The 20,891-nt window shown below is 42.1% G+C and overlaps 1 protein-coding gene across 4 annotated transcripts in view; it reads left to right on the top strand.

The window, feature by feature from the left end:
- Lrrc49 (leucine rich repeat containing 49) overlaps positions 1 to 19,439 on the top strand; it is a 105,470-nt gene extending 86,031 nt beyond the window's left edge. For 3 of the 4 annotated variants that reach the window (XM_036192147.1, XM_036192149.1, XM_036192148.1), the window contains 5 exons: positions 2,747 to 2,984; positions 4,090 to 4,275; positions 8,369 to 8,478; positions 13,753 to 13,906; positions 18,772 to 19,426. In XM_036192147.1, coding sequence (XP_036048040.1) covers positions 2,747 to 2,984; positions 4,090 to 4,275; positions 8,369 to 8,478; positions 13,753 to 13,906; positions 18,772 to 18,975 — 892 coding nt within the window. In that variant the 3' untranslated portion in view covers positions 18,976 to 19,426. Of the gene's footprint in view, positions 1 to 2,746; positions 2,985 to 4,089; positions 4,276 to 8,368; positions 8,479 to 13,752; positions 13,907 to 18,771 lie in introns of all 4 variants that reach the window. The other variant, XM_036192150.1, reaches the window with a different exon arrangement.
- The last annotated feature ends 1,452 nt before the right edge of the window (positions 19,440 to 20,891 follow it).

The following is a 20,891-nucleotide window of genomic DNA, read 5'->3' as shown; positions in this document are numbered from 1 at the left end:
CCAGAAGACTTAGCACAGAACTCTGGCCACAGCGGGCTTTCAGGTGATGTTTGATGAGTTAACAAATGAACGACTGTGTGCATAGCTCTAACTAAACAGAGATGCGGACATAGCTCTCCTTGACCCAGGAAAGCTGCAGGGGTACTCTCCATCATACAAACATGGTTCAGTGAGCTTTCCAAATCATTTATATTGAAACTGAGCATGCCTTGTTAGGGAAGCAAATTAGTAAGTAGTGGCCTGAGTGGGAGGCTAACCCCAGTAGCTCATCATGAACTGTCTTTGCCTCCCATGACCTGGGTGGCAGCTGCTCTGCTTCTTCTGGGGAAGGCCTGGGCTGGCCACAGCTCAGCAGCCAAGTGTCTCATGAGGCCTGAAGCAGCTGGAGCTCCCTTTGGCTTCACTTTCTGACTGTGTTATGGCGTCCTAACTCTAGGCTTATTTACTTTTTCACTTCTTTTCCCAACAGCTTGCCAAAAGTGTGCACAGAATAATTGCCTTATGATAACAGACTTTTTACTCTAGGGTTTATGTTTTGTTTGTTTTTTTTTTTGTTTTTTGTTTTTTGTTTTTGTTTTTTTGTTTTTTTGTTTTTTTTTTTTTTCGAGACAGGGTTTCTCTGTGTATCCTTGGCTGTCCTAAAACTCACTCTGAAGACTAGGTTAGCCTCAAACTCAGAGAGATCCACCTGCCTCTGCCTCCTGAGTGCTGGGATTAAAGGAGTGTGCCACCACCACTCTACTATATTCCTAATCTTTTAATCACATAGCAGAAGAAGAGTAAGCCACTCTAAATATCTGATATGGGACAAGATCACTTCCCAATAGGTTTGCTCATCACTTTGGTATCTAGCTAATTATCCACTGTACTGATATTAAAACTAAACTTTTCTCGCTGCTTGTCTCTGTCTCACCTAGCCTTGTTAACTTACTGTGCATCCATATCATTCATTCTGCCTGTTTGCTCATACCATAGCATCCTTAAAAGATTGAACAGATACCCCTGGAAGTCTTCTTGGTTACTAGTTCAAGAAATATTTATTGAGCTGGGCATTGCTATATGTTGGTTCTACTGTGGTACATGCAGCAGGATTGACACTCGAAAGGCACTCTGTCTGGTGAGCAGTGTTGCAGTGAGCAGTGTTGCAGTGAGCAGTGCTGCAGTGTACTGTGTCAGTGCTGGACTGAGTGTGTGAGCCATCAATACATCTTCCTTTTAGTGCAGCAAATGCTCACTGCTGTCTTCTGCCCTGTCTGAGCAGGAATCATTGTTGTTGTCCTAAGGCTAGTCCACACCACTACTCATAGGATATTTGAGTATTGCCCCTCTTAATCCTTTGATGTAAATTAAGGATTGCATAAGAAATAATTTTGTGTATTTCCTTAGTGGCATATTCACTTTGAGTACACAAATGTCATTAGCTAACTTGTTAACAAATAAACAGATGTGTAACAGTTCACTGGTACCTTTGAAATAAATCTAATAAACCAATGGGATAACCATTTGTCAGGCTTACTGTCCAACACCAGCATTTAAAAACCATTAAAGATCCTTCATAATCAATTAATATGTTGTGAAAAGCCCATTAGTGGACCTAAGAGTCTCCAGATGTGAAGACATGCTTTTCAGCTTCATGAACTCACTATTTGGAGTTGCCAGCATATAATTATAGTTGGTCTGAGATCTGAAGCACTGGATGAGTCCACAAGCTTGCCATACAGGAAACTGACAAGGGCAGAGAATAAAACCCTCAGTGAAAACACGGAGCAAAAGTCAAGTGCTGTCCAAGTGTTGAGCTGGACAGACCCATAACGTTACAGTTCTATATACAGAGTCAAAAATTTGAATTGGATAAAGGAGCTTGGTTGATTCGCTGCTTGCCATTCAAGTTGGCTTTCATAGGCAGCGTGGCTCCTGCTTTGGGAATAATAGAAATGGTCCTATCAGTAGAGTATCCAATTTGATTTGTGTGAGTAGCATAATTTGTTTTTATCACTCTTGTTTCAATTCAGGGAGGAAGACTTGATTGGTTTTTATTGATTACAACTGAACTATACATTTATAGTTCTTCAGTTATCAGACCATTCAAAAACAGTCATCATTGCTCACTTACCTCAATAACTAAAACAGAAAATAGATAGTTTAATGTTATATATATTGCAAACATTTTTATTGTATTTTATAAATAATATTTTATAATGTCATGGAAATATATTGTAAAATGTATTTAGCTAGATAAATTTGTAAATTGGGAAAGTATATTTATATTGATATAAAAAGATTTCAATGACGTATTTAAGGTATATGAAATTATTACCTTTTGTTAATATGATGAGTAATTTGGTCTTGGAGGTGGGTTTTTATTAATAATTTTTCTACTTTCAGCTAAAATATAAGATTGGATGTTAATGTTAATCTTTCAGATAAGCTGGTAAATTAGTCTAAGGATACATGAACATGAAAGCATGAGGGAGGCTGTGTGGGGAGGAGGGGGACCCAGCAGGAGACAGATGAGGTGGGGGGGGGGGGAGGGAGATCAACAACAGTGAATAGGAAAATGCCATAACAAGCCTATTATTTATAAGCTAATTTTAAAAAACTAATAAAAATTAATCTAGGATGCTCTGGGTTTAATTATAGAAATGGAGGTAATGAATATAAAATGTAAAGCACTTTCCAGCATGCTGTTCTAGCCTATTATTTCCTTTGCATGCTCAAGACTTTACTTAAAAAAAGACTTTTGCAGGTCTCTAGACGCAGGGCTCAGCAGTGCGTTACAAGGCTTGTCAGTCACAGAAACACACTTGGTGGAGATAGAAGGAGACACCCTCTCGCTGTATGGCTCGGGGGCGCTGGAGTGCCTGGACCGGAACTGGAGTATTCAGACTGCCGGCATGGTCACTACCGTCTCCTTCACATTCATCGAATTTGATGAAATCGTCCAGGTGCTTCCCAAACTGAAGATGAAGTTTCCGAACTCTCTGGTAAACACTTTGCATTGGAAGTGTGTTTGAATTGCTCCCCATTATGACTTGTGTGTTCAGGCCAAAGCCTGCTTCAGCTTCAGTTTCTGTAACTGCTTTTGTACTGGGTTTCTGGCACTGGAATTTAAATTAGTTCCATAAATGGCCTTGCAGGTTTGTGTTAATATTAGGAATTATATCTCTAAAAACAATCCTTTATGCAGTAAAAAAGACCAATGGAATTGTGTGCACGTTATCTATTTCAGTTTTACAAAGAAGGCCACCCAACCCTATAGCATGAATTCAGGCATTGAAACTGTATGGATGGGGCATGTATGTTCATTACATGATCTGAAACTGGTATGGACAGGGCATGTATGTTCATTATGTGATCTGTCAATAGTCCTGACAGCACTGAGAAAACTTGAGGCTGCTGACTCAAGGCAGCTTCCCCAGGCACAGTATTGCACTGGTTACTGACAGGCAGAAGGAAACAGTCATACAGTGAGCTTCCTTTTGAGCTTTTCCACAGTGTGTTTCTCTAGGCATCCCTTTATGGTATGCGTGTTTTTCTTCTTCATCATCCCTGAAGAAGAGCCAGGTGTTTGGAAAGAATATTCAAGTTCATAGATTGACCATTTGCCTCAGTGTTTCTGTTTTAGTGGTTTGCTTCTGCTTTACCAATTTAAGGGACCAGCATGGTTTTGAGAAAGACACAGTATTGACAATGCTAGTCCTCAGGACCAGAGTGCGTCCTGTGCTTAGAAATTTCTGGAATGTTCCAGTCTTTCCTTTATACATGAGTGTTTATGCAAAATGTGTGGAATATGTAAAGCCTAAAAGAGTCTAAATTGTTTGGTATTTAGATAACACTGAGGGATCCTAGTTGTTGAGGATATCCTTTGCAGAAGGAGTCAGTTTGGGCTCAATGCCATCAATGACAGATGGATTGGGCACATTGAAGTTCGGTGAGCTTAGAGCATTCGTTGACTTAATGTGACTGAAAATGTATTACTAAGCCTGACACTTGCAGAGGTCCGTGGGAAATGGCCTGTGAAGTGTTAATGTTAGTTTTTAAGGTGTTTAAACTCTAAGCAAAGACCTTGCATGTGGTTTCTTATTGCAGCACCTTAAATTCAAGGAGACCAACCTTGTAATGCTGCAGCAGTTCAATGCCCTAGCACAGCTTCGTCGGGTTGACCAGTTGACAATCGATCCTCAGGGAAACCCAGTGGTAAACTTTACACTCTGGAAATACTATGTGCTGTTTAGGCTCAGCCACTTCAGCATGCAGAAAATAAATGGAACAGAGGTAAGAAAAAGCAAAGTGGACTGCAGAGTGAGCTTCCACTTGACGGAGCCCCCAACTGCAAATGGTTAGAAACCTGACTGTGCTAGAACTGTGCAGAAACACTATTTCCTAAAAATTAACTCTCAGCATTCAAAATATTAAAAAGAAAAAAAAACATACTAGGGAATACATGGGCACACATGCACACATGTATACACACACACACATACACACACACACACATACATACACAAACACACACACATACACACATACACACACACACACACACACACACACACACATACACAAGCATAGGATCTGAGGCAGTAGACAGCTATTTTTTTCCTTGTGAATAGTAGCTACTTTTCCTAGTGTTTGTGAACATTCAGAGAAGTGAAACTTTTAAAGAAAATGACATTTTAAAAGGGAAAAAAATGTAACTTTTACAGGTAAGGCAACCTTTTTATTTTTCAAATTGCTCTGCAGACTATGGCATACATGAGAGGATGGGGAAGTCAAACCAAATGTCCACTAATAAAAAAGGGAAGAACAAAGTGGAGGGAGAACATCTAAGCTCACATCTGGACTGCTCCGTTAATAGTTGGTTGTGGTTGCTGTGGCATGATGTGGGATAACTCAGGTCTGAGCTAAATAACTGGAAAATTATTAATGGAAAGCTATTTTTAGATTGATTCTTCTGAGTTTGTCTCAAGGCTAATAAGCTACTCAAAGACTGTTTTCTCTTTAGAAATTAATTGGAGGGAGGAAACTATGCTTCTATTGCTACAGAAGCTAAGTAACCTTACAAAGGGAAGCCATTTTTAATTGTTGTTACTCTCACTGTGGTGCCTCTTGAAGGTCGGAAGACTTCCCTATTAGAAGATGAACTATAGTCAGCTTTGCTGGCATAGTATTGCTTCACAACTAGGACACCACAGCTGCCTCTGGCCTAGACCAGCATATTGTTAGTAGCATGGAGATCTGGGGGTCAGTGTCAAAAGCAACCATACCATACCTCAACCATAGTAGGCCCAGGGCCATAGTGTCAGCCTTCTGTTAAAGTGCCAGGAAAGTCTGGAACCTTCAGTTGACTAAAAGTCCCTCAACTAGTTCTTGGGAGTCTACATTCAAACTTGTGTGCCCTTCAGTACTACATTGGTACAGAGCTCGTAGCTCTGGTAGAAACTAATGGGAGGGTTTTCAAAGTTAGTCTGGACTGGAAATACAATACGCAGGTTCTCTGGGCTGCAGACGAAGGATTCTTCCTCATTAATGGCCCAACTGGATGGGCTAATCAGCTGTCAGTAGTGAATGACCCAGCTGTGGGATGTGCATCACTACAGGACTCATGAAGTAAGGAGCATTGTAATTGTACAGACTGTTAAACGGAACCAATGAAATGTTCCAGTTTAACTTTTAGGAAATTTCAGTGCCACAAATACTTGATATGTTATTAAAATGCCTGAAGGATATGCCCGCCCCCATATCCTTACCATTTTATACCATATCTGCTACATTATACCTTCCATTCTGTAATAGAGTGGTATTGCTAGAGGTTGGATTGAATGATAAGCATCAAGAAGATGGAGCAGTGGCCTGCACTGGCCACTAGGTGACCGTGTTGGACCACACAACAGCAGCATCCCTAACCATGACTGCCCAGGATAGGGAAGAACCAGTCTACACTGATTGATGTAATACAATGTGTACGAATTATATGCGAACTGTGGGCTTTTCCTCAGAAGATTTTTTTGTGTGTGTGATCTACTATCACAAATACACACAACCCTGCCCTTCCAACACTGGAGAGACTGAGACAGGAAGTTTGCTGTGAGGCCCAGTCTCCTGGTGCCAAAAGGCATGGGGCACTGCAGAGATAACCATTCAGTCTGAAAAGTGCTGGCTGTGCAGGTTTGAGAACCTAGGTGTAGATCCTCCAAACCCATGCAGAAGTGAGGCATGGGAGCACATAGCTAGAACCCTAGAGCTGGGTAGGACAGGGAAGCGTAGGTCCCATGGGCTCAATAGCCAACCTGTCTACCTGAAACTGCAAGATCCAGGTCAAATGAAAACCTGCCTTATAGACAGCAGATTAGGAGTAGCCTGGGAAACATTGACATCAATCTCTGTCCTGTGTGTGTGCATGCATTGGTGAGTATATCTACACATGAAGACATACAAGTACACATACCTACACCACACACATACACTCTCTCTAAATAAATAGATGGAGGCCCCTTGTATTTTTTAAAAAATCTAAAACAGCTTACACAAAGAAAAGGGCTTTCTCAGCTTCTGCTCTGCTGACTTGGGGCAGATAACCATTGTGGCAGTTCTCTTGTGCATTTAAAACATTTAGCAGTGCCTGGTGGTGGTGGCGCATGCCTTTAATCCCAGCACTCAGGAAGCAGAGCCAGGTGGATCTCTGTGAATTTGAGGCCAGCCTAGTCTACAAAGTGAGTTCCAGGACAGGAACCAAAACTGCACAGAGAAACCCTGTCTCAAAAAAAAAAAAAACACCAAAACAAAACAAAACAAAAAAACACCATTTAGCAGCATCTCTGACACTATGCACTAGATATGAGTAGCACCCCTAACCAGACCAGATGTTGCCAATGTTCCTGAAGGTACCACGGGTCCTGGTTGGTGAATCAGATTACACTGTGTAGAACAACCGACTGTATTGAAAATGCAAGCCACCCTGTTTTATATTAATTTTTAAACTCCATCTCTTTAATGTCATAATAACAGAATTAAAAATCAAATGATTTTTTTTCAAAAATCTACTAAGCATTTATAACTATAAAAAGAACTAGGAGAGGACTGGAAGTGGTGGTGCACACCTTTAATCCTAGCACTGAAGAGGCAGAGACAGGTGGAACTGTGTGAGTTCAGGGTCAGTGTGGTCTACAGAGTGAGTTCCATGCCTGCTAGAGCTACACAGTGAGACCCTGTCTCAAAAACCAAAGCAGAAAAAGTACTAGAAGGATAGAATGCAAAATTCTAATGCTATTTTGTCTTTTTTATATTAAATATACCCAGATATTAATCCCAGTCTTGCCTCTAGCTGATCGTTAGTTTGTTTGGGACAGGGTCATGCTATGTAGCACAAGGCTGTCCTTGAACTGAGGACATATTCCTACTTCAGCCTCCCTAATGCTGGGATGACAGCACCACACCTGACTCTTGCAGTGCTCTCCTGATTAACACAGATGAGCCTTCAGAGTACATGCTTATGACTGTTACTCTGCATAGGGAAGATGTTGCCGTGGATTAGAATGCACTGGAGTATCTTTGCTAGCCTACTAAGCATTGCATCTCAAGGAAAGGACAAATTGTCCTTACCAGGGCAAGCCCATGAGCAGCACCTTGTTAAGATGACTCTCTCCTGTTGGCATTCCTCTCTGAATCAGCCTAACTCAAGTATTCCTTTTTAAGATATTCTGTAAGAAACAGGGAGATGACTCAGCTGTTAGAATGCTTGCTAAGCAAACAAGAAGATTGGAACTTGGATCCCCAGCATCCACATACATGCCCACCTGTAAGTCCAGTCTCGAAGGCAGAGCTGGGGTCCTGGAGTAAGATGGCTAGAGAAAGCATATGTGTCAGTGAGCTCTGGGTTTGACCGAGACCCTGCTTCAAAATGTAGTGTGGAATATGATTGAGGAAGATTATGACACCAGCCTTGAGCCTCCACAGGTGCATACATGTATGCACACACATGCACAGCTGCAGCCACATGCACATGTGCCCACACACCTGCAAACACAAGTACATGAATGCATGCATACCTCACACACATGCACATGAAATTAAAGAAAAACATCCTGTGAGAATTTAAGGTACCTCAAATGCAGTCCTCAGGAAACATGTCAGAGCTAACGTGTCAAACCCAAGTCAGCTTCCAGGAGTCACGTTTGAGCATCTCCTTTGTAAGTAGACTCAAAGGAAAAAGTGGAATCTTAGTGAAGACTCGTCCAAAGCCCAGGGAAGTGTCTTTTTATGTGCTAAAAAAACCACATGGAATCCAGACATTTCTTTGGAACTGTATTTGTTATACCCAGCTAAGAAGCAATGTCATTTTTGACCCTTTTCTACCATTTCTTCTCAGGTGACACAAAACGACATGATAATGGCTGAGCGGCTCTTTGGAATCCTAGCCCATGTGGCATCTTCTGAGTTGCCTCAGTACCGTATGATTTCAATTCTGGGTGATGCCAGGTAACCCTGAATTTTTATAGATTACTCTTGCACTAGAAATATCTCTTAACTGTGCACTTACGTGTCATACAGAAACATGCCCTATATAAACTTAGTGCTTGTTCTCCTGTGGTTACAGTCTAATAGATAAAGATGCACATAAACAATTAAAATATGGTCTGTCGGATGCAGCAAGAGAACTGGGTAGAGACTAGCTGTATTGAGAAGAACACTGGGAAAGGCTGCCTGTTTAATTTGTTTCTTTGGGAGTGAGTAGGGAGTTTTTAGGTTTAGAATATGGGGAAAGAGATCTATTTTAAAAAATTATAAACAGGATAGTTTGGTGCTGAATTCAAATCTTACTCAAGTGCATTTGACTGATCAATGAAAATCCCATCTACAACCCAAAGAACTATTCTGAAGTAAAAACATCCTGAGGGTAAAGTGCTTGCTAAACAAACATGAGGACCTGAGTTCAGATCCCTAGCACCCCTGTAAGAGCCAGATGTGGCAGCATTGACTAACCACAGAGCCAAAGGACAGAAACAGGCAGATCAGGAGCTCACTGGCCAACCAGTCCATCTGAAATGACAACCTCCAGGCTGGGTGAGAGGGCCTGTCTCAAAATAAGGTGAAGAAGCAACTGAGGAAGACATCCAGATGTCAACTTCTGGCCTACACACACACTCACATACTCTCTCTCACACACACAGCCCATCACCCCCCCCCCACACACACACAAATACACAAAAATAGTTGGGAAGGGATACCAAAAATACTGAGAAGGTATTGAATTAAGAAATGATAGTTTAGATAGAAATCAGTGAAAATTATGCTCTTCTGAATAACTTTTTATGTATTTAGACGATTTAATAACTTGAAAATAGAATGGCCTCATAAATCAGATCAAATAAATTAAAATAAAATATGAAGAATTTTTAATAATATATCAAATAAATATATTTCAAACTTTGTTCCCAGTACCTCATGCCCAAAATCAGATTGTGAAAAAATATCTAATTAAGCATGTATGGGATGTTTGTAAAGGCTGAACACACCTTACACTCAGAGAAAACCTCTGTGTATTTAAAGAGCACACTCATACAGATTATTGTCTCCAATCAGCATTCTACAGGCTGAAAATCATGAGAGCAAGGAGTTAGGAGCATGGAGGTACAGCTCTGTGGTAATAACAGGAGCATGTAGTCAGCATGGCATGGCTGGCCCAGGAGTCACAGGAGTCCATGTTGCTAAGGAGTCAAGAGAGCCAAAAACTTATCTTGGTGCAGTTGGAAAATAACAAAAACTCAAATAATGAAGTTGACATAATATAAAATATAGAAGACTTTAAACTTTAAAAATAAAAAAAGCCCATTTGACCCCATTCAAAGCTATAGCCATGCAAATTTTAAAGTAATGAGCTAACGTTGTAGGGGAACCACAACCTTGACGATATGCCGTGTAGTGAAGTGGGTCCTATGTGCTATTGTCGTGATGGCCAGTGCTGTGGTTCTTTTCATAGCAACTCAGTGATGCCTAACATATTTGCAGTGGCCATGCCTTTTGACTTAACCTTTTCACCGAGCAGAATTTCTTTCTAGAAATTATATTATATGAACATGAATTTATGTCCAAGGATTTCAATCACAGCCCATGTTTGTAATAAAATAGTGGGTGTCCATTAGTAGAACAAAACCAACCACTTGTAGCTGTAAAAATGATTAACAGTTCCTATATGAAACAGTGGGTGTGTCCTATTGTTTGTCTTTGATTTGATGCAGCCTAGAGTCTCTTAGGGAGAGCACCCTCAACTGAAGAGTTGCCTGCATCAGATTGGCCTGTGGCCGTGTCTGTGAAAGACTGTCTTGATGGATGATTGATGTGAGAGGGCCCGCCCACTCTAAGTGGCACCATGTATGGAAGAAAGCTAGTTGAGTTAGAGAACAAACCATTTCGTGGTGTTCTTCCATGGTTCCTGTTTCCAGGTTCCTGTCTTGAATTTGTGTCCAAACTTCCCTCAGATTGAGACCTGGGTGTGTAAGCCAAAAAACCCTTTCATCCTCAAAGTTGCTTTTGGTCATGGTGTCGGTCACAGGAAAGACACAGAACTGGAGCAGGTTGTGAGGTTCTGGAACAGAGAGTGCCACGTGAAGAGCAGTTGTGGGTCAAACTCCAGGTTTTGAGAAATAGGGTATACAGTTCAGAAATGCTCTGGATACTTTTTAAGTTTTGGGGGTTTGTTTGTTTGCTATTTTGTAAAAGAATAATTACCCCTAAATGTTGAATAGCAAAGGGCCAATAGTATGCCAAAGTATATAGATTTTTAAGATTGCATATGTGTGTGTACTGCTTGAGTTCTCTTTAGTTTTTGTTCTGTTTGTATTGTTCTTTTAAAAATACTCCCATTTTTTTTTTAAAGTATTTTGAAAGTACTTTCTTTTCTTCCTGATTTTTAGGTTAGTACACACAGTGGTAGGTCCTGTTACAGCATTTTTGTGCTGTGGGTCATACTGTACTTGCAAAGTATTTCAACTCTTTTGAATTGAGGAAGAAATTCAAGCTGAAATACTAAATCTCTGAGTGCATTTGACAACTAGAACTCTGTGGGATATGGCCAAAACGGCACTGAGAGGAAATGACGTACATGTCTTTACTGTAGTTACCAAAGATGAGAAAGACTACAAAGTAAAGAAAGAGGCTTCACTTTGAGAGCCTAGAAAAATCCCTAAATAAAGCCAAAGCAAGTGGAAGGACTCAGAAAGACAACATAACATTTTTTTTTTAAGTAGCAAAAAGAAGTTGATGGGTGAAGACATAATTCACTCCCCAGTGTCGGCCTGCTCAACTTTAAACTGTTGGAAGTGACCAGAAGATACCAGAATGACTGAGACACTGCCTCAGGCTGAGCTAGGTCAGTGTAGTAGAGGCCACACAGGCGTGCCCTGTCTTTTTGTTATCTAACACTCCTAAAACTACCTAGGGTTCCAGCCCCTGGCCATCTTATAGCATAAAAATACCCTTCATACCTGCAATTCAAAAGGTAGGGGTGTGTGTGTGTGTGTGTGTGTGTGTGTGTGTGTGTGTGTGTGTATTTTCTTTGATATTATTGTTTTTTAAAGATGTATTTTTATTTTATGTGTATTATGAAAGCTCTGCCTACATGTATGTCTGTGCTACATGTGTGCAGTGTCCTCAGAGGACAGAAGAGGGCTTTGGAGCCCCTGAACTGGTGTCGCAGACAGTTGTCCACCATGTAGGTGCTCTGAAGAAGCAGCCCGTGTTCTTACCCACTGAGCCTTCTCACCAGCCCTGGTTCCTCAGTTCTAGTAGCATGTTTCCAAGAACTGGAGAAGGAGGGAGAAGGAAGGAAAGGGGTGGGGGGAGAAGACAGAGGGAAAAGGAGGAGGAGGAGGGCGGAGCAGTTATTAAAGTTGACCATCCAAAGCAAATGTCAGCAGACTGTAAAGAACTAAATCCACATGGACCGTGTTTTCTGTTCAAAGTACAATGAAGCTTTAAGCCAGTTACAAAGGATAACTAGAAAATGCCTATGTATCTGGAGGTAAAGAAATGGATTTCTGGATAGCCCACAAGTCAAAGGGAATTTCCTAATGGAGTAATCAAGTACCTTGTACTGAAATACAGTGAAAATACTGCATTGACAGACTTGTGTGATCAGTCGTGACAGTGCTAAATAGAAACATGTCAGCCTTGAACTGGACATACCAGAAAGAGTAAGGAGTGAAAATTAATGACTTACATATTTCTTTCAGAAAATTGGAAAAAGAACAGCAAAATAATCTAGAGTTAAGGTAAATGGAAAACTGTTCAAAATAAAATGGAGCTCTTTATTTTAAAAGTCTAATAAAAGTCATAGAAGGGGCCAGAGACACAACTCAATGGTTAAGAGTACGTACTATTCTTACAGAAAATTGGAGTTTAGTTCCCAGCACCCACGTGGGGCAAGTCACACGGCATATGATTCCAGCTCCAGGATTGCTCCCTTCTGCCTCTTCCAGCACCCTCATGTGCGTGCACGCACACGCACATGTGTGCGCACACACACACACCCACACCCACCCACCCACACACACATTTAAGAGTTTAAAAAGTGATATAAAATGTGTGTATACATTCATTTTATAATTTTTTAAAAATCAGTTTAAAAAAGCCTAAGAGCAAATACAGATGTACAGTGACTCACTGTTTTCTTTGCACAAGTGGGAAACATGTGCTCTCTAAACATCTCATAAAACAGACTGCTGAGGAAAATTGTGATCTGCATCACAACTGACTTCTGTTCAGTCATGGGAATTATAATTGTCTTGAAATATGGTGAATGCAAATACTGGATGTTTATATAGAATTATGAGCTGTAGACTATTTCCTTACACTTTGCAAAATTTATACTACTCCAAATTTCTAAAAATAAATCACTATACTTTTAAACAAGAAAAAGAAAAAAGTTTTAAAATTTTCTGTTCCCAGTCTTTTGTTTCCAATAAAGTCGTATTGTAAGTTCTCTTAGAAACACCCTGAGTAGTGGAAACGGGCCTCATGTTAGAGGAGCTGCAGCCCGCGGGAAGGGTGGGATTTGGGGAGAGCTCTGGGCTGCTCCAGGCTCCCCTGGAGTTTCCCTTTGGACCCCGCAGTGCCTGGGGCCCTCACAGTGGCCTTTGTGCGGATTCCCCCTCCTTTCAGTTTTGCTTTTGCTGAGGTTAACTCCACACCCACCCAATTTGATTTTTCTAGCTAGGAACACAAGTCAGGCAAATAAAGGAACTGTGAGCAGCGATGTATGTGGTCATATGAACAAACCGACATGTTTTATAGCTGTTAAGATGGTGAAGCTTGGTCCGTCACCTCTTTAATTGGCTTATGGTTTGATTCGGTTTTTGAATTGTTTCCTATTAAGGTAGAGTTTTTGTTTTGTTTTTTGTTTTTTCCATTGTAGAAATGTTTGAGACTTGTTAATGTTGATGATTGGCAGTCACAGAACAAAGGATGTGGTGGGGCTCAGCACGCTATCACAAGCCTATAATCCTAATTCTCGGGAGGCTGAGACAAGAGGATTGGGAATCTGAGTCTAGCCTGGGCTACGATGGTGAAACTGTGTCTCAAACAAAACAAATAATGTACATCAAATACCTTAATTAGTGAAAATATTGGGATACTAACTACTTTACTCCACAGATCTGGCATTCAACAGAGCATGCGCGCATAAAGTCAGCAAAAATTGCACATAATCTTTTTATTCTGATAAATAACCCTGAAGCCCTTTACTGTCTTCTGCAGGAAAAAGCAATACCGCTATCTCCTGGAAAGCAAAGGTAAAAAACCTGGCATTGTCAGCGAGGAGACCAGTGACAGCAAAAGGCTCATGGGGGAAAACACGAACCGCGCTACCCTGAATTACACCACCCGGGAATTCTACCATGAGAAGCTGGAGGTACAGTTCTGGGCTGTGGCTCTGCCTGCTGTTGTCCACGCAGCCTGGGGTTGGACTGTGCACTTTGTCCTCTTGCACACAATGCTGGGGACAACCCCAGCAGGGACTGGGAGGGCGGCATGCCTGAGAGTGTCAGCCTCTGGCTCCAGGGTCTCCATCTCAACAAAACCATCTTCAAAAGAAAGCTGTGCCAAAAATCCCAACTAAAATAGGATCCACACCCCTGATGTGCCGAGATTAAGAGAAAAGGAAAGAGGCTTCCGCAGGTGTTTCTCCAGTTGGTGCCAGATCAACAGAGGGCACAGCAGAATCTCCACTCCAGAGCTCCTGGCTCGACTGATGGGGTTTAGTTTATGCATTGCATTCTGTGCCTTGGGTTTCCTAATTGCACTGCATGGCTGCTTTGAGCAGTCATGCACATCTTATGTGGGGCTTACTGAGGGGATGCACCATTGCCATGGCCAGAGGCACAGGTGGATAGAGTGGGCGATGCCTGCCTTGATAGCAGGAGAGTGCCGTGCTCCGACAGAGTTAGGAGGTGACAGAAGACAAAAGAGCAAGAAAGAGCAGGCACATTGACTGAGCATCTGGTGACATGTATGAGGCACCACATGAGATCTATTTAAATTCTGTAGCTCTTCAGACAAGTTATATAAAGATATAAATAGATTGATTGATTGATTGACTCACAAATGTATGTATAAACTAGAACTAACACAGCAGGCTTTCGAAAACATGCTTATCTGGCAGCTCTAAACTATATTAAGAAGTGGCTGAGAAGCCAGGGCACCTAACAGCAGAGTGTGCTAGTGCCCTAGAGGAAGAAGGCTGGGGAGGGGTAAGCAATTCCTTTAATTGGAACTTAATTGGATCTTCTGTTTTCCCGCCTTCCCTTCACCCTGCTGTCAATCAGAAGAATCTTTGGACTCCATAGAAGTCTGTGGATAACAGCTTGAGAACCTTCGGCAACTCACCTTACAGTTTCTGCAGTGTCTTGAAAGATGCTCAGATTCTGCCCTATGTTCTAGTGTAGGAGGCCAGGGAAGCCCAGTGGAGCTTGCCTAAGTGCACCGGGCCATGGGTTCATTCCCAGCATCACTCATCCTCACACACATGCACAGTGCTTCTATAATTGAACAGCGTCAAATGTGAAGATGATAGGAAAGGGCTGAGTGCATAGCTGTCAGCTAATGAGGACTTCCTGGGTTTGCCAGACAAGGAAAATGAAAGCTGAGCTGGCGGGATTATAAGCCTCTTTCTAAGGGTAGTTGGTCCTGTGAGTCGAATAATTAACATATATGCTTAGAAAGTACAAATACACAAATTCTAAATATACAAATTCTCATGAAAAAAGTTAGAAAAATATAAAATTGCCACATGCAAACAGGGACAATCTCATAAGGAAACATGCCAAGTCAGTGACCTCAGAAAACAGGTTATTCTGCTTAATTTTTAGTTTGTTGAGGGATGTTTAAAAAGGAAAACTTGTTTTTTCAAGGTAGACAGCACAACATTGACTCCAAATCCACCAAAATTGCTAGGAAAATAAAAGCCAAGGCAGATACTTAGAAACATTAATGCAAAAATCCTTTTCAAATACCAAGTTGGGGCTGGTATTTTAAATAAAATAAAAGCTCAGAAGTTAGGATCGGATGTTGTTCTTGCAGAGGACCTGAGTGAGTTTGGTTCCTAGTACACAACCACTTTTAGGTCCTGCTCCAGGGGATCTGATGCCCTCCTCTGTGTCTGTGTGTCTGTGGGCATTGCACTCACATGTACAAACCCAAACACACACACACACACACACACACACACACACACACACACACACAAGAATTAAAAGTGAAGAAATAAAATATCAAGCAGCAAACAGATAAACATTAAATGAATTACATACCTTACAACCAGTATAGAAATAAGATAGGATACCACTTACTACAAAAGTAAAGAATAAACTGATATACTATGGGAATGGATAAGAAAATATGTATACGCTGGAATCAGGAGACACCTCAGTCAGCAGAGTGCTTGCCTCACAAGCATGAAAGCTTGAGCTTGGATCTCCAGACTAGTGTAGAAAGCCTGTGTGTACATGTCTGTAATCCTAGCACTGAGGAGACAGAGGTAGTAGGAAGTCTTCTACCACTTCCTGGGCAGCTGGTCTTACTGAATCACTAAGCTCCAGATTGAGAGACCCTGCCTCAGAAAGTAAAGTGGAGAGATTAGAGGAAAACATATGACATCAACCTTTGGGTTCAATATTCTCACAAAACACACATGCCCTTTATTGGGGGAAATTGAAATTGTGTTGCAGGTCACTAAAAAAGAACTGAAAAGTTTATATCCATAGACAAAGCATTCTATGTTATAAAATGAATATAAGGCAGTTCTAGTTCAAGTTTGCACAGGGTTATTTAATCCTAAAAGTTATCAGATACAACTAGAACCTTAAGTATACAAAGGTGCTATGCCAGATGCCAGGTAACTGTCATAAGGGTATGTGCCCTAGTTAAGTCTCTCTTACTGTGGTAAAATACTGGCCAAGAGCAACTAGAGGTGGGGAGGGGTTATTTTGTCTGACAATCTTTAGTTCTTCATTCGGGAAGTCAGGGCAGGAACTCAAGGCAGGAAAATAGAGGCAGGAAGAAAACAGAGGCCATGGAGGAAGGCTCCTTACTGACTTGCTCCAATGGCTTCCTTAGACTGCTTTCTTATGTCACCAGGACAACCTGCCCAGGGTGACACAGCCACGATGACCTTGGCCATCCCACATCAATCAGTAATCAAGAAAATGACCTGTAGACTTGCCTATACACCAATCTCATGGAGGCATCTTTGCAACTGAGGTTCTTGTTCCCAGATGTCTCTGGATTGTGTCGGGTTGACAAGAACCAACCAGAACAATGCTGCAGTAAGGCAAGGCGGGCATAGACGGACTGTTGACAGCACAGAGCCAGAGCAACACTGCACGTACATGGGAGACTTAGACAGAGAGCAGCCATTACAAACTGGTGGGGACAGTCTATTTCATAAATAATGCTGAGGAAAACATACTGAACCCATCCATACTGTACAATAAAAAATTAACTCCAGATCAAATAAAAGCCAAAGTATAAAAATTAAAACTTTGAAGTTCTTATTTTTAAAAAAGAAGAAGAAATCTTATGGCCTTGGTTGTGTAGGTGTGACTTTTGAACACTCCAAGTGACCAACTAGGCAGGAAGACTTTTCATAAATTTGACAGTCAAGGTCATTTTTAATGGAAAGAGCTCCAGCAGAATCAAACAAAGTCTGGATTAAAGTGGCTTGATCAATAAAAATACAATGAGGAAATAACCCGAGGAGATGTGGGCTCCTATTCTAAGAAAGCTCAAAGGCAAAAGAAGAAATCTGAAGCCACGTGACACTTTGGGACAAGCACCAAGCTAGCCAGAGACTTGGCCTTGAGCCCTGATTACCACTTATTACCTGGGAGACCTTGCCCAAGTCCCTTAATCACTGTCTCTTGACTCATAGCCCAGCATTCCTCCACTTCCCCCAGCACCCCACATCTTGAAAAGTACTTACACCAGTGCAGCGAAATGGCTGTCTCCCTTTCTCTCTCTCCTGTGCACACTGAGTGGCTGGGAAAATTAATGGAGGTGAGTTGCTCACAAATCAGGCTAAATAGTCCCTTTCATTACACGTCCTGTTACTTGAGTCTTACCCATCCATCCATTCTCCTGCCTCATCTAAAAGAGATTTAAGGGACTTTAAATAATTCAGTTCTCCTCTTAGACAGTTGAGGAAAACTGGAAGCTCAGGAATTGTTCAGGGTCATGTAGTGAGTTCTTGACAACCACCTGGAGAATCGTGACCTCCTGGGGGCCTAGCCTGGGCTCTCCTGCTATTTCCTGTGCTTCCTCAAGACAGCCTGATGGCCTAGTACAGGGACTGTCCTCTGTAGACACTAGCTGATTGCTGACTAACTGTTAAATTCAGCAATGGTTTCACTTTTATTAATTTAACTCATCTTAGAATTGTTGTGGTTTGAGTTTAAAGTTGAAATGGATCTTTTAAGTTTCCTGTCAACATGTAACCTTCCCACCTTGATCAGGACATTACCTATGGTATAATTCTCATCATCACATGTATTGCACTGACTTTTCCCTCTAACACTATCAGTAGACAAAATAAATTGTGTGTGTGTGTTTGTGTGTATGTGTATGTATGTAATCAGACCCAGGGCCTTCAAACATACTAGACTAAAACCTCTACCACTGAGCTATCCCCTAGCCCCAATAGAATAATTTTGTTAGCACCCCTGATGAAATTGGAGCTGAATGCTCAAATGTCTTCTGGCTCTGAATACACCCTGCTGTGTTTAGAAGCAGCTTTTTCATCTCCAGACTGCCAGACGCAGAAGCTGAGTGATAATGCTGTTCTTTTCATGGCGTAGTGTGGGTCCAAGGCTTGTGATAGAGCTTTCTCTTTAGGTACTTTTCTCCAACTTTGTCCCAATAGCCTGGGCTATGGTATGATGTTCTGTATGTCGCTATACTTGAGAGTAAATTAAAAGTGTGAGTATAATGGATTATGCAGAAAAGCTAACTCAGACTAATTAGAATGGTCGACATCAGCACCCCATTAGACCTCTGGAAAGTACTGTGCTCAACCGAGGCAGAGGACTCAAAGCAGTGAGGCCTCATCTGCTGTCTCCTGCCACAGAGCCACTGTCAGGAGCTACTGGGAAAGAATTCCTAGCCTGAAGAAACAGGACAGGAGAGGCAGGAGGGTGCAGAATTGATTCTTTCAAGCTCTGGTTCTGTTAATTATTGTTTTGGCTTTTGGCTTAGTTATGATTTAATGTACATTTTTCTTAACAGGAAATAAAGGACAAGAAGAAGTTCTGCAAAATGTATGTAGAAGACCTCGTGAAGGAAGCCACAGCAATCAACATGAAAAACGAGGCTCTGCAGAAGCTGTGGCCACAGATGTTCATTGAGCTTGTCAGGGACGCCGTCATAGAAATCCGCAGCAAGGATTCTTACATGAAGCTCTGCCTGCAGCAGATCACTGACCAGAAATAGGGACAGCTCCTACTTCTGGAGGATTTGGGCAACTGGAGCGTTTTAAAAGTTTGGCAAGATGCAGGTTAGGCATGCGGAGGCAACACCACTCTCCCACAGACTAGAAAGAGTGACAGCGAAGCCTCGCTGCTCGCGCTGTGGAGAAAGGAGGAAGGCAGGAGACAGGGAGGACTCCTTTCCCATGCATGCTGACCACACAACCTTGAGAAACGGAGCGGCGATGGGAGGAGGAGGCCTGGCTGCTGGGTCGGAATGCTGCTTCAGCTCCCGCTCTCACTGGTGGGCCTGCTCCAGCCCCAAGCACACAGTGTGTGCTGACAGGCTAGCATGAGATGCTTCTACCAACCTCTAGACTTTTCTCCTTTTTTTTTTTTTGCCTTTTTATTTTATGTCATGATTTCAAAGCCAAGCATATGTTCTTTTTTATGAGTGAAGAATAAATACATTAGTTTAAAAAAAGTCCAATGTGGTTATGTTCCTCTTCTGTTTGTGGGAAGCCTAATGTTCAGCTACCTCTATGGGAAGAGGCCTGTTCAGGTAGCTCAGGGTACCGCAGGGACTCACTGTGGGCTGAAATGTGAAGATAGTTGAGCACAGGAAGAGGATGCTTGGTCTTCAGGACTCAGGAGAGCATGTAAGATGTAGTCATATATGTAATGCACTTTTTTGAAAGGCATAGCTTCCTGTCGTTGACCACTATGGGTCTCTTAATAGGCACACATGTGTATTCATCCTTCAGAATATTAGGGACGGGCGGACCGTTGCAGTTTTTAAGTTCACTTTGAAAACTAAACAGGTAAGTAAGACAATGAGAGGCTGGGCTTGTCCATTCTGGTAAGAAGAGTGGATGACACAGCCTCAGGAAGTCGATCCTGCAGGTCAATAAGAGAACTCAATAATGTGCTCAGATTTTGCCTAAGAGCAATTGTGTCAATTAGAACACCAGATGTGGGTGAACAAAAGAGGAGATGTAAGATAGAAAGCCTGGCGGAGAACCAGAGGGAGCCGAGTGCTGCTATTGAGGTCCTAAGAGAGACCCTGGGACCTCTGTCAGGCCCTCCCATCCAGAAGGAGTATTCTAGCTTTTAGGTCACTATCCTGGGTTAGTATTTTGGCATATGAGTTTCTGCCTCACTAGCTTGGGACCCACATGAACCTCTTTTTCCTCATTGTGTTCCAGACCCATTAAGGGGAAGCCATTTCCTTCTGGTCAAGAGAATGGAATCTACATCTGGCCTGGATGGAGACCTGGGACTCCAACTGGGCTGTCAATCACCTGGCTAAGTGACCACCCCTCAGGAAGATGGAGTCACCTTAAGTCATGCTAAACAGATGGGAGGAATAATTATTCCTTTGATGAGAAGCATTTCCTTTCCTTCCATCTCTTCTAAGCATGGTTTCTTAGACACTGGGCTTTCTCTCTTGTATCCAGCAGGCTCTACTCTCTATGCTCATTTTGCTCACTAGAGTTCCGAGGTGAGAATAATCATCTCAGAATGAAAGGATCACCAGGTGACCCAGAGTCCTTTGTTGGGAGTGAGCGGAGACCCATGCAATGAATTTCTCTTTCTACTTAGGATTTCCAGGGCTTTCGGGTTAGAACAGATGGGAGACCTCCCCCCCCCACCACCACTAGTACAGGTTACTATGTACCAAAGAGTCACTTTGCTTCTTAAGGCAATCTCAAGCAGAAATTGAGCTTGTGGTTACCCCCAAAGTAGAAGCACCCAGTCTCCTATCATTAGGCACATCCATGTTTTAGCAGATACTGGGTATTTACAGAGTGTAATTGGATCTAAAGTTACTTAACTGCTACAGAGCTGAGGATGGAGCTGGTATCGGCTCCCTACTCATAGTGTTTCACATGGCTGAATGCTTGGTATGTGGACCAGCACAACCCTGCTAAATTTTTGATT

This window comes from Onychomys torridus, chromosome 7 (genome assembly GCF_903995425.1).
Source record: "Onychomys torridus chromosome 7, mOncTor1.1, whole genome shotgun sequence".
NCBI classification, from domain to species: domain Eukaryota; kingdom Metazoa; phylum Chordata; class Mammalia; order Rodentia; family Cricetidae; genus Onychomys; species Onychomys torridus.
The sequence above is the reverse complement of the archived record's forward strand: the minus strand, read 5'-3'. Positions and strand labels throughout refer to the sequence as shown.